Source organism: Gossypium hirsutum, chromosome A05 (assembly GCF_007990345.1).
Source record: "Gossypium hirsutum isolate 1008001.06 chromosome A05, Gossypium_hirsutum_v2.1, whole genome shotgun sequence".
Taxonomy (NCBI): domain Eukaryota; kingdom Viridiplantae; phylum Streptophyta; class Magnoliopsida; order Malvales; family Malvaceae; genus Gossypium; species Gossypium hirsutum.
Window position 1 is genome coordinate 100,653,516 of NC_053428.1, and position 13,578 is coordinate 100,667,093.

The window sequence follows — 13,578 nt, forward strand, 5'->3', positions numbered from 1 at the left end:
ATGTTATTTTAAACAATGATTTTTTTTAAACTGTAACAATTAAGAAGGGTAATATTCTCCTTAAGATATTAACTTTTTTAAAAATTATATTTTAAGATAAATTAGTAATTTTAAAAAATTAATTAATTATTTTAATTACATGAAAAATAAAAAAATTGTTTCTAAAATAAATATAATATTAAATATAATTCTTATTTTATCTTGAATTTTAACAAGTTTTATTAAATTGATGTTGTATAAATAATACAATAAATTATTATAAGTCTGGTATAGGCATAGGTTAGGTTAGTAATATTAATTCATTCATTAGTTTAGGCAAACAATGATGACGGAAACAAAAGGTTGGGCAAACATTAAACTATTTCATAGGCTAACTTAACAATTAAACTTTAATTAAAAAGTTGCGAGTAAAATTGTTTACGAATTGAATCGGATTATTATTCAATAATTTTTAAAATTCTATGTTTAAGTTATATTGGATTCAAGGCATAAACCCGGACTAGTAATTAAGAAAATAATTTTATAATTAAATTTAAATAAAGTTAATATAAAAATACCTTATCTTTGATATTTGTTTCTATATATAAATGTTCCCAAGAAGTCAAAAGAATGGACATGTGCTTTGTTAAAACCAATTTATAACATTTAAGGGCTCTAAGAGCATATCTTTAATTGACCCCCATGATTCAAGGCATCAATTCTTGAGAAAAATTATGACTCAAGTATGGATATTTAAGTCTTTTAGTTACTAAACAAACCTGGAAAGCCATGGTTTTAGACTATCTGAGAACAGGGAGCTTTTTCAGAGTTTGATTTTGCAAAATTAAAAACAGAATTCAGATAAAGAAACAAAAAAGAAAGGGTTAAAAAGAGATTCCAACAACACAAAGTCATTGTCAGTTTTTGTTATTTCTATATGTTTAAATTATGTCAGGAATCACATTCTTTCTCATTCTTCTCCAATCACTATCAAGCCTCTCTTTTTATCTATGTTAGTAGCAGTCTTTGTTATTTTATAAGTGTTCGTGTCCGACATTTGTATTCGACACAATGTAAGGATTTGGCACTCGTCCTCGCATCCGAGTAACATAGCTGAAAGAGGATCATCCACGAGAAAAAGAAAAGCCTGGATACTGCAAAAGAATGTGTTTTCCTACATTGAATAAAGCAAATTCTGAGAGCAATTCGAGCAAAGGAGAGCCACATGAAGTTAAAAAGCAAATATAAAAGTGACGCAACATTCCCTCACTGCTGATGCTTAACCACAATCAACAATTGTCAGATATGAATATCTATTCAACACGAGTATATTCGATTTTTTCTAATTTTTCTTTTTATGTATGTCAAGAGTCAATCTCATGTCTATGGGGTAAGGTCGGATACGAGTATCGAGATACAAATATTTAACAAAATGAAAAGTCAGAGCTTAGGCATCAAACGGTTAACAAGCAAGCCTTTTACTATGACTTGTCTTGTTTCAGTTTCTTTAGCAGAAGTTCATTAGCAGATAAAGTTTGAAGGGAATATCTGAGGTGAACCCAGATTTTTTTATACCAAGAAGTGAATATGGAAAGGGCTTAAGCCCCACCATTGGAGGTCCACCAAACGAGAGACTCTTCCATACTAAAGACGTAAAAAGAGAGGGAATGAAAGACAACTCACTGCAAAAGTTGCATCATTTTTTTGTCCATCTCTTTAAGAGTAATTCAAAAGGAATTCATGTTTTCTAGTCGGTTCATCGTTTTGTCGCCATTAAACGCCAACTGTTACTGGATAGCAGCATTAAGAATCACAACAGTAAGACATTTACTTTTGATGGGAAAAAAAGAAAAAGGCAAGTCATCTGGAAAAAAAGGGAGATTTCATTGAGAACATGAACGTACATCAACAATCTAAACTAACTACTATAGCTTCCCGTGAAAATTCAGAAAAACTCAAAATCTAAGTAAGGACCAGATGACCTGTCTGAGTCTGTGACTCCCTTGTCATTTGAAGGCAAGGATGACTTAAATGCTTGGTTTAGCAATGGGATATCAATGGGTTTAGGGATTTCCGGAGGATGCGTACTGCGGATAAGAGCCCAGTTAACACTTTCGAAGAATGGATGTTGCTTGATCTCAGTGGCACCTCTTTTGAAGCCTAATCTCTTTTGTGGATCCTTCACAAGCAGACCACGGATTAAATCCTTTGCAGCAAAACTGATTGAAGATCCCTCTGTAAATTTTAGGGACTGACCAACCACATTGAATAATGTCTCCCGATTATCGTTTCCTTTAAATGGTGTTCGTCCTAGTAGTAATTCGTACAAGAAAATACCAAATGTCCACCAATCAACAGCACTCCCGTGACCATCTCCTCTTATAATTTCAGGAGCTAAATATTCATGAGTCCCAACAAATGACATAGAGCGAGCGTTAGTTGGTTCTGCAATAAGTACAGGAAATGAATCTGAGTTCACCAAATTTGTTTTTTCACTCTTCACCTTTGTTGTTTTGGAACTGAGAAACCGAGGCTTAAAGCAAGATGGCTGCAAGCAAGCAGGCTCTACACATACTGGTAATTTGCATGCCGGATCAATACATGCTGGCTGAATACAGTATGAAGCAATTCTACATGATGGCTCAGAACAGGACTGCACAAGCGTGGGATTGACGAAACATCGCAATGACAAATCAAAATCAGATAGCATAATGTGGCCATCCTCCCTGACCAACACATTTTCGGGCTTTAAATCCCTATACACCACCCCCATCATGTGTAGATACTCGAGGGCTAGAAGGACTTCTGAAGCATAAAACCTACAAGAATATAGAAATTTTATCAGAAAACTTTCCAAAGCATATTGACAGATATGAGATTAACCAAGCACGACAGGTATTTGGAAATTTGGATTAACGACTGAATTCCCTTAAGAATTAATCCAAACAGAAATAATAACTGTCTTGAATATTACCAAGTATATTACGGGCACTAGAAGCAGGAACATGGTTTGAAAAAGTAAATTAGCATTGTACTCTCGATTCATCTTCTCGAAAGAAACGGGTATATTATGAAGAACAAAAGCTGAACCAGCATATGAAGAAAACTATTTTCTATCACATGAATATATCCTCTCCAAACTATGTTCACCACATATTATCCATGTATTATAAACAACAAGACAAAAACATTTCCCTATCTAGTATTATAAACAAGAAGACAAAAACAAATGAATTAAAGCTTAAAAGACAGATACGAACCGTGCTGCTGGTTCGGTAAAATGTTTGCCCGGCTGTCGTTGCCGGAGAATATGAAGATCCCCACCACTGCAAAACTCCATCAACAAGCAAGAAAACTTCTCAGTCTCAAAATGTGAATAAAGGGTTGGTAAAAATGGATGATCTAATAAACTCAATATTTCTCTCTCAGTTTGTGCTCTCAACAATTTTTTCCTCCCAGCTAACATTCCTTTATCCATAACCTTCATTGCAAACAAACATCCCATCCCTCTTAACTCAGCTAAATAAACACTCCCTATATCTCCACACCCCAACTTTTTCAACAACCTAAAATGAGCCAACCCCAAGTCCCCATCTTTGCCCTTAACATACTGTATTGCATCCCATCTTCTGTCATTTCCTTTATGAGGTTTCGACGGACAAAAACTCCTAAAACTACTCTTTTCACTCTCTTCACAGTCACTGCTTTCCGCATTCTTACTAACACTAATTTTATTAGCTGACTCAGAAACACTACTACATAAACTAATGCTAACACTGTTCTTATTGATGTTAACATCTTGAAGGCTGCTGCTACTACTACTGCCATTATTGCTACAACTAATAAGGGAATCAGACCCAGAAATGCTAACACTGTTATTATTCAAACAAAGATCTTTGAGAGTGTTGGTGACGGTAAAAGTTTCAAACTTAACATTTTCTTGAGGCCGTTCATCCATGATTGAAATGAGAAACCTGTTTGATGAAATGCCTGAAAGAAAAAATAAATAACAGCGTAAAAAAAAATGGAACCTGTGGTTGGTCAAGAGAAATGTGGGGGGTGTGATGTGACCGAGGTAGTCAAAGAAAGGGAGAGTGAGACGCGGGCTTAAACATGGGGAGTTGGAAATGAGAAAAAAATAAAAAAATTGAATTAAACAGTATTCAAATTTCAAACAGTTAGGGTAAGAAACTAAAGAATATAGTAATAGTATAAGATAAAGAAGGTGGTAAGTGGGAAGGGTTTTTGTTTTGTTTTTTTGTTGTTGCATTGATAAACCCAAGGTTTGAGTTGGGGTTTTGAGTCTTTTTCTTTTTCTCTTGCAGTCCCAGAACATGTTACAGCTTACAGACAAAAACAAAAGAGCGACAGAGAGAGAGAGAGAGAGAGAGAGAGAGAGAGAGAGAGTGTGTGAGGGGGCTTGGTTGGGACCTGCGTGCGGAGGACAACAAAAGCTATTCAAATTTTCTGAAACGAAAAGGATTAAAAAATGCATTTGAAACACCATTATCGTTATACTACGGGGCGAGTTTGAAATAACAACTACTATCAATTCTATTCATTATTCGGTTGGTATTGGGTTAATTATTTTTTGATTCATTTGTAAAATTAAATTTTAAATATTACAATATTTTTATATTTAAAATTTAGTTTTTATGTTTTTATTTTTAATAATTTAGTTCCTTTAATTTTAAATATTTAAAATTTAGGTTCAGCTATTAATACTGTCTAAATTTTCCTATAAAATTTTCTAATTCAATATTTTAAAATTAAGAAAACATTCACCTCGTAACCATTTAACAAATAATAGCATTGTAATGAACTTGAGTCTAAAAAATAATTTTAACCGTTTTAATGATTCTTAAAATTCACATTTACATTTTAATCAAAATAAAAATTTTTATAGTAATTGATGACATTATAAACACTGTGGTATCAAATTATGTCAAAGTTTAAAGTATAAAAATTAAATCTCAAATTTAAGTGTAGTATAGGACCAGAATTGAAATTTGATAATTTATATAATCTAGAAAATAGAGGGATTATAATTGATATTTAACCATTATGTAATAGTTATAGATAGGGTGTATTTCATTTTTACTTTATATTTTTGGGGTTATAAAATCTAAAACAATAGAAGAAATGGATCACTACTCCTTTTAGAATTAATTGTTCTATTATTGAAGTCGAAAATTGCTTTTGTTATAAAAAATATTCGGAAAATGTTTTTAAAAAATTAGATGATGTTTATTATTACGTTTAAAAAATACTTTTGAAAAGAATACTAAAAGAATGCTTTTGAAGAAATAAAATATTTGTTTTAATCATAATAATAGAAATAAAAAGTTATTTTTATTAAAAATATTTTTTTAAGTTAAAAAGTTAAAAATTTTAATTTTTAAAATTGAGTTAAAAACTCAATTTAAAATCAAACTGTTTTTCCAAACCATTTTTCGAAATCTATTTGTTTATAATTATGATTGAGATTAAAAAGCGCTTTTTAAAAGATATTTTGAATTATAATTTTTTTTAATCTCAATAGTAAATAAAATCATAATACATAATGTTTGGTTGATTTCTTAGCATTGCTTTTGAATTACAAATGAAGTTAAAAAATTCATTAAATATGGATATGTTTTTTTACTGTTCCCGAGTTGGTGGACTGGACAATTTTCAATTATAGTTTTCTTTAGTAATTCAAATCAAACATTATTATTATTGTTATTATTATTATTATTATTATTATTATTATTGTCGTCGTCGTCTTTCGATTTTGAACTTGTATTTATGATCATATATGCAGGTGCAACTTATTACTTCAGTACTATCCAATCATTTCATCTTTTTACACCTCCCTCTTGTATACAATGTCTCTCAGCTAATCCATAGGCTTTGCTTGGAAAAATAAATAAATAAAAACATGGTGCTGCCCTCTCAAATAGGGTGCCATCAATGATCATTCATCACATTAAGCTTAAAAAAAGGGTAAATGTTATCCTTTTGGCTGTCATTTTTTATTTTCAAAAAAATAACTGAGGCTACTAAGTTGCTAGGGTTTATTTTCAGTTAAATGCTATAAACGACCCCTAAATAGTACTAAAAAATCAATTAAGTCTATTAATCTATAATATCTTGTTTTTCAATAGTATTGAAAATGGTAATTTTGAAACCCTTATTTCTAATGATCGAGTCAATAAATATTATTTTATAATATTTCCAAGTTAATTATAGAGTTAAATTTAGTTTTGGTCCAATAATTTTAGCAATTGAATAGTTAATTAAAGAAAAAGGACTAAATCGTAAAAAATGTAAAACTTCATCACGATTGATGATTACTAGCTAAAACGTATGATTATTGCTTGTTTAAGAATTTAAAAGGTAATTAGACCTTTTTAAAGAATAGTGGACGATTAGTGTCCATTTAGATAGAAATTTTTAATGTTAATGGTAAGGGTAAATTGGTAAATAAATAAAAACATAAAGTAAACAACTAAAGTGATCATCATCGACCGCCGAAACCATCCTTGTTTGAAAACCTAAGCTACGGTCAAGCTTAATGCCATTGCATGTAGGTGATTTTTCTATCCGTTTCTCGTAAATTTTACATTTTTTAGATCGTTGTAATTTAATTTAGCTAACTTGACGATTATTTTGTAAAACTATTAAAGGTTTTAGAACTTGCCATTGATGAATTTGAAGTGTTCATTAGGTTAAATGGAAGATTTACATGTTTGGTTGTTAATTAAGGCTATTTTGTAAAAGAATTTTTGTTAGTTTTGAGTTTAGGGACTAATATGAAAATAAGTTAATATTAGCATGAAATTCCTATAAATTTTCAATATTTTAAGGCTGGTTTGGAATGATTATATAATCGATTATAAGTATTGGGGATTAAATGTGAAAATTATAATAGTTTCGATTTTAGGAACTAAATTGAATAAGGTGTAAAAGTTCAGGGAAAATTTTTAAAATGAAATCAATAGGTCATATGCATAAAAATGATCATGAAAATGTAATTAAAATTGATAAATTGAATTTAACTATTATATAGATCAAGGATTGAACCGTATAGAGGAAAATTGAGGAAAAGAGAAAATTGCAGAAGACTCCCTACGAATTAGCTCATTAACCGTATATAATATGTAAGTTCGTAGTATAGATGGATGTTTATGTATATTTAATTTGTGCTGTTATGAGTTGGTTTTAATTGAATTGTGGTTGAATATTTGATATTGGATTAAAATTATAAATGGTTTACAATTAAGTATAAGGTGAGAGAATACGTATTTGAAAAAATTTATGAATATTTGTGAAATATAATTTATATGATTTTGGAATGAAACATAAATGATTTACAGCATGTGTTCGGATATTATGAAAGTGCCTCTGATTTGTAAATGTGATAATTTTTGTTTAAATACTCGTTTGAACGTATTAAACGATTAGGATACAATTGACATGCCAATACGGTTAGAATGCACACTTGTACAAGATTGCACTTCGGTGTCTCTATTTGCACTTCGGTGCCTCTGCTTACACTTCGATGTCTCTGTTTGCACTTCGGTGTCTCAGATTTCACTTCGATGTCTCTGTTTGCACTATGGTGCCTCTATATAGCATTCTGATGCTCTCTGGTGTGGTGTAGTTACTCGAGTATTCAAGTTATGTTACTATAGTTCATTGGGCTAGTAGAACTTGTGAATGATCTTCAAAAAATTTGTTAAAATATGTGATTTGTTATAAAAAAAGATTTATAGACCCAAATGAATTTGCATGAGCTATGTCGATTGAAGATTCATAAATGGTTTTCAATGGAACACATCTTGATTTAGTTGTTGATGAATATGAAATATTTAATGATTTAATTCTATGCAAATATCACTTGTTCTTGCAAATGGATCGTCAAGTTAATATAAACTAATTTGTTTTAATTTCAATTGCTAGAATGAGATAAGTTGGTTTAGATTTAACTATGGACTTACTAAGCTATAAAAACTTAATTTGTTTATTTTCTTGTTTTCTGTAGTTAACGTTTTGCAGAACTAGACAGACGAATCAACTTCAAGGCTTACACTATCAAGTTTCTATATTGGTTGATTTTGACTTGTTTAATTCAGTTTTGTGGCATGTATATAAGCTATCTTGGGTTGATGGTTTTGAAGTTTAAGTTTAAGTTGTAATATCTTGTAAATCGTTGGGTTTTAATGATTATTATGGTATGCATAAATGGTATATGATGAGAGCATGTTGGAAATGACATGTTTGATCTTAGATTATGAAATGGTTGTGAATGGTTAAACTTGGATGTAATTTTTGGTTTATGTGTTAGTTGATGATTGTAGTTCATGCAATTGTGATATAAAGATATAAATAAATATGGTAAGTTTTGTGAGGTACCAAAATAATGGTATGTATGAGATTGTTTTAAGTTTTACATTAGAAAAATCTAGGCAGGCTTTAATTGAAAAAATATATGGTTTGGTTAGTATTTGTGGTAAAGTGCATATTGGTGGATATACGCATGCTTGGATGAATGGTTTGATTTGTATAGTTGAGTTGGATGTGATAGTGCCTTATGGCATTGTAACATCCTGATTTTGGGCTTAGTCGGAACAGTGGTTTCAGGACCACAAATTCGATGAGAAAAATTTTATTTTTATTATATTTTTATAGTCTACGATTTCACGGAATGATTTCGTGAAAATTTCGTTCAAAAATTTCGACGTTTGGGCACTCAATTTGGTCAAAAGGACTAAATTATAAAAAGTGCAAAAGTTGAGTTTTACATGTTAGAAGTGTTTAATTGTTATGAGTTTTTAAATAAAAGGTCCTTAAATGGTAATTAGACCATTTTGAAGTTTGTGGAAAAAAATTGGACATGGATGAATTTTTTTTGAAAGTTTAGTAGTAAGGGTATTTTGGTCATTTGTATATTAAATGAAATAAAATGGGAAAAATAACACAAAATGGTCATCTTCTCCATATGGAGGTCGAAATTAGCATGGGGGAAGCCATGGCTAGGGTTTTAAAGCTTTCCGAGCTCAATAGTAAGTCCGTTCTAGCCCTGTTTTTCAAGTTCTTTACGTTTTTGGAATCCCAGTAACTTGATTAAGCTTATGCTAGCAATAATTCAACCTAGGGTTCGTATTTGGAAAAATACCCATAGGTGAAATTTGTGTATTTTGGTGTTTTATGATAGAATATGAGGTTTTAAATTATGTTAGATAACTTGTGCTACTCGGTTTTAAGTGAAACGAGTAAAAGGGCTTAATCGGTAAAAATACCTAATAGTCATAAGTGCATGTTAGAGTGAGAATTTGATGTTGTCATAGAAGGGAAAAATGATCAGCATGTCATAAAACATAAGAAAAAGGGATGAAGTTTAATTCCCGAGCCTAGGGGCAAAAGTGTAATTATGCAAAAGTTTAGGGGCAAAATGGTAATTTTGCCAAAGTTTGTATTAAAGGCTGTTTTGATGAATGTATGTATTAAATAAATTAATTTGGTATTATAGATCAAGAGAAACGAGATTCAAGTCGTGGTCGAGGGAAAAACAAAGTTTATAAGGAATAGGCCCGATTGCTAATATTTTGTATCGAGGTAAGTTCGTATGATAATAATAATGCAATGTTATGTTTGAATTATATTTCTTACTATTATTGCATATATTGTATGATTTAATATATTGGAAAAGTTGATGGAATGGTGTTTATGATGTGGAAATGTGACATGAAAGAATGTTACATGAAGTGCAAGAAAATGATGATACATGACAAGTGATATATGAAATATGTGATTTATGTTATGTAAATTCTTAAAAGCTGATTTTCTATTTGAGTTGTGTCTTATTATACTATGAATGGACAAATGGTACTATGGATAGTGAGATCGACACTTCGAGTAAGTTCGTATATAAATAATCTATCGATTCTTTTTATGTTAATATATTTTGATATCATATGAAATGTGGCTGCCTATCAAATGATTATTTGATGTAAATTATGAATTTAAATTGATTACGGACAATTTAGTAAAATGTTGAAAAGTGAGGAATTTCCCGGTTGAACCTTTGGAATAGAAACGATACCAATGAGCTATTGTGAGGTCACGTGTGTAGTACTAAGTGTAGGCTACTACGTGTACCAGATAATTGGTCGCATGTGTAGTACTAAGTGCAGGCTACTATGCGTACCTGAAAACTTCGATCACGTGTGTAATACTAAGTGCAGGCTACTACGTGTATCAGATGGTTAGGTCACGTGTGTAGTACTAAGTGCAGGCTACTACGTGTACCGGATAATTGGTCGCATGTGTAGTACTAAGTGCAGGCTACTATGCGTACCAGATAGCTTCGGCTACAAGTGTGGAAATGAGAAAATGTGCTGGCAATTGTGTATCTGTTATTATTCCGATGAGTTCAACGGGAAATCGATTAAGTGAAAATAAATGTGAAAGTGATTATGTGATGAACAAGTGCAAGTATATGTTTATTTGAATTTATGAGCAATATGCTCGATATTTGAGCGAACCTCGGTAAAATGGAAGGGATTAAGTGAAACTGTGCAAAAGTGAACTTTAGTAGTAAAACAGTGTTGGACAGCAACAGTGCATGAATTTTAAAATTTACCAAAAATTGTGTAAGTTGAATTAAATTTCAAATAAAATATGTAATTAAATTTTATTGAGTCTATTTTCACATAAAAGAAACAGGGGAAGCAAAAGAATTCCATATTATGTGATATTTGAATTCTTGTGAGACAGTGTCTGAATGAATTCGAGATCCCCTGTTCTGACTTGGAAAAATTGTTAAAAATTATAGAAAAATAATTTTGGGTTATAATTTATATTCCTAGAATCTTAGATGAGTCTAATTTTAATAAAACCAAACAAAAACATCATCCGAGTTTTGTACTATGAGATAAATAAATTTTAGTGAAGAAAGGTCGAAGCTATTAAACAGCAAAACAGGGGAGATTTTGAATAAAAAACTGTACTTATTGGCTGGACTAAAAATTCTGAAAATTTTATGGTGGAAAGATATATGAGTCTAGTTTTTGGGAAAATTTACGGATCTTAATTTGGAGTTCCTTAACTCTAAATATAAATGATTTAGTGACTATTACTGAAGAAAACAACTTAACCAGAACATGTGTAAATGTATAAATGAGTTAGTTTTATTGTGGGAAGCATGTTAGTAAATTGCTTATTATTATTTCATGTGAGCTTACTAAGCATAAAGCTTACCCCCCTCCTTTCCATTTCTTTTAGTGTTGTCAGGTTAGCTTAGGGTTGGAGACCGTCGGAGGCAGCATCACACTATCAAGCCAACACCTTGACAGTATAAACACATATGCTAGATTTATCAAGTGAGTGGCATGTATAGGGACCTAATTTTATAACATGTGTTATTATTATTTGGGCAAATATATTGGTCTTTAGTGAGCTAATGATTCTGACTTATAAATCTAGCTATTTATGTTATGTTTGATATTGGTGATATGCATATGCTTGATTGTCATGCATTATTGGTAATAAGTTGTTTAAGTTGTTTAATTGATGAATTAAGTTTAGTAACACTTCGTTCTTGACTCCGGCGATGGTCTAGGGTACGGGGGTGTTACATTTAGTAGTATCAAAGATATGGTTTAGTCGGTTCTCAGACTAATCTAGCATGTGTAAAAGTCCAACTATACATGTCACCGATCTGTGATAGTGTGATGTCTCCCGACGCGTATGAGAGCCACTTTGTTTAGACAAAGGTACTCTCCAACCGAGCTACACCGACCATGTTGAATGTGATGCTAAAATATTCGGGTAAAGTATAGTCATGACGAACTGAAACTTGGAAAGGTACGAATGAGGATTCATGAAATCTGTACATGGTGAAATGAGTTTATCCGTGATTAATAGATAATTCCATGATGCATATGATCGATTTATTTAAACAAATGCATGTGTTTGAGAAACTTATCAAAAATATTGATAAGATGAATATTCATGTATATTGGTTGGGATGATTATGATTGGTAAGCTCGTATAACTTGAGTAAATGTATTAAATTGCTTGAATTGATATATATATAATTGAATGATATGTATATGATGATGTGTAAGATAAAAGTTTAAATTGTGATATACTTATCCATGTTTGTTTGGCCCTTATATGATATTATGTGCTTGACTTGTCTGATTTAATGAATGAATAAGTAATATTATCTAGAAAGCATTGAAATACATGTATAAGTACACTTGTTTAAATGAGATAACTAAAAAGTGAGTGTAAAATCAATATGAATGTTAGTTCCTCGAAATGAATGACATGATTGAAATATGATTGCTATGATGAAAACTATGTTACATTTGTATATGAGAGTTGAGTCAGAGGCCCTACGACCCCTCCCCCCTTACCAAAGTGGTGTTTTATAAGGGAAATTCCTGAGATTTATGTTGAATGAGTTTCCAGGTGAGAAACCAAAGAGTTCAATGATGGAATGGTTATAAGTATGATTAGAGATTGAGAATGGGTTAATAAGTACATACATGAGCTAGAAAGATATCGGATTGACCGAAAGATTGTTTAATTTTCGCAACATCACAGTTAGCGGAAAAGTTAATTTTGGTAAAACGATCTATCCTGGTATGATGTCGAGAAATGTATTGATTGAAATTCCCCCATGAACTAGTTTTCTTAGTGAAGGGAATATTATGGAATTTGGGATGGTAGAAATAGTTAAAGGAATAATGTTCGAAATAAGGAAATGTTCCCTGATCTTAACGTTAGATGAATGTGTTGTTAGTCTAATTGAATTATAATCTACATGGTTCTGTTTTTCTCTAGTATTTTGTTATATTCCGCCTGTTGGGAATCAATGAGAAATTGTGTATGGTGCCATGATTCTATTTCTACCGATCATTGCTCTGATTGATTTTATATATATATGAGAAGCATATAGTTCCGATTGTATTTGTTGTCAGTGGTTTGGAATGATGTTATTCTGGATTTCTTTTCTTTGAAAAAAAAAACTATTGGGGACTTTCATATTTTTATGAGTCTGGTTCTCGGTCTTCTGATGCAGTGCTGTAAATTGGATTCTCGTATCATGGATTTCTTTATCTTGGATTTCTTTATTCTTGGCTTCTCTGTTTCAGATTTCTCTATCTTGGTTTTTCTGGATATTTTATCTTGTAACTTGTTGATCATGGCTTGCATTTAGAGCATGACCTTCAGCTTGTGATTGATGTATATAAAGAACAAATATGACTATACCTCTGAATTGATCTTGATAATGTGGTGAATTTTCAAGTCCCAATGTGTATGGTGAATTTCCTTTTTCAAGTAAGTTAATCAGAGTTAATGTATTCAGTTGAGGTATCAGTATTACTTATGCTAATGCATTGGTTATAGTCTTTGATTAGCATGATGAGTGAATTTGGAATGATGTATGTTGAATCGTTCTGTTGACTAGAAGAGAGAATTTCTTGAAATATCAATTACGGATGAATAAGGCCGACTTGATTGTTTAATCTGTATGGAGTATATGTCTAGAACTTAATGAGATGTGCATACTTGAGAATTAGAAGATCTGATATTGATAATATG

At 31.2% G+C, this 13,578-nt stretch overlaps 1 protein-coding gene across 1 annotated transcript; it reads right to left on the reverse strand.

The window, feature by feature from the left end:
* Positions 1 to 1,844: 1,844 nt before the first annotated feature.
* On the reverse strand, positions 1,845 to 4,458 carry LOC107959806 (serine/threonine-protein kinase D6PK). The gene is made up of 2 exons (XM_016895962.2): positions 3,240 to 4,458; positions 1,845 to 2,798 (listed from the first exon to the last, which is right to left on the reverse strand). Exons 1-2 carry the CDS (start codon positions 4,313 to 4,315, stop codon positions 1,925 to 1,927), a joined length of 1,950 nt encoding a protein of 649 aa, XP_016751451.1. The 5' UTR covers positions 4,316 to 4,458; the 3' UTR covers positions 1,845 to 1,924.
* Between the last annotated feature and the right edge of the window lie 9,120 nt (positions 4,459 to 13,578).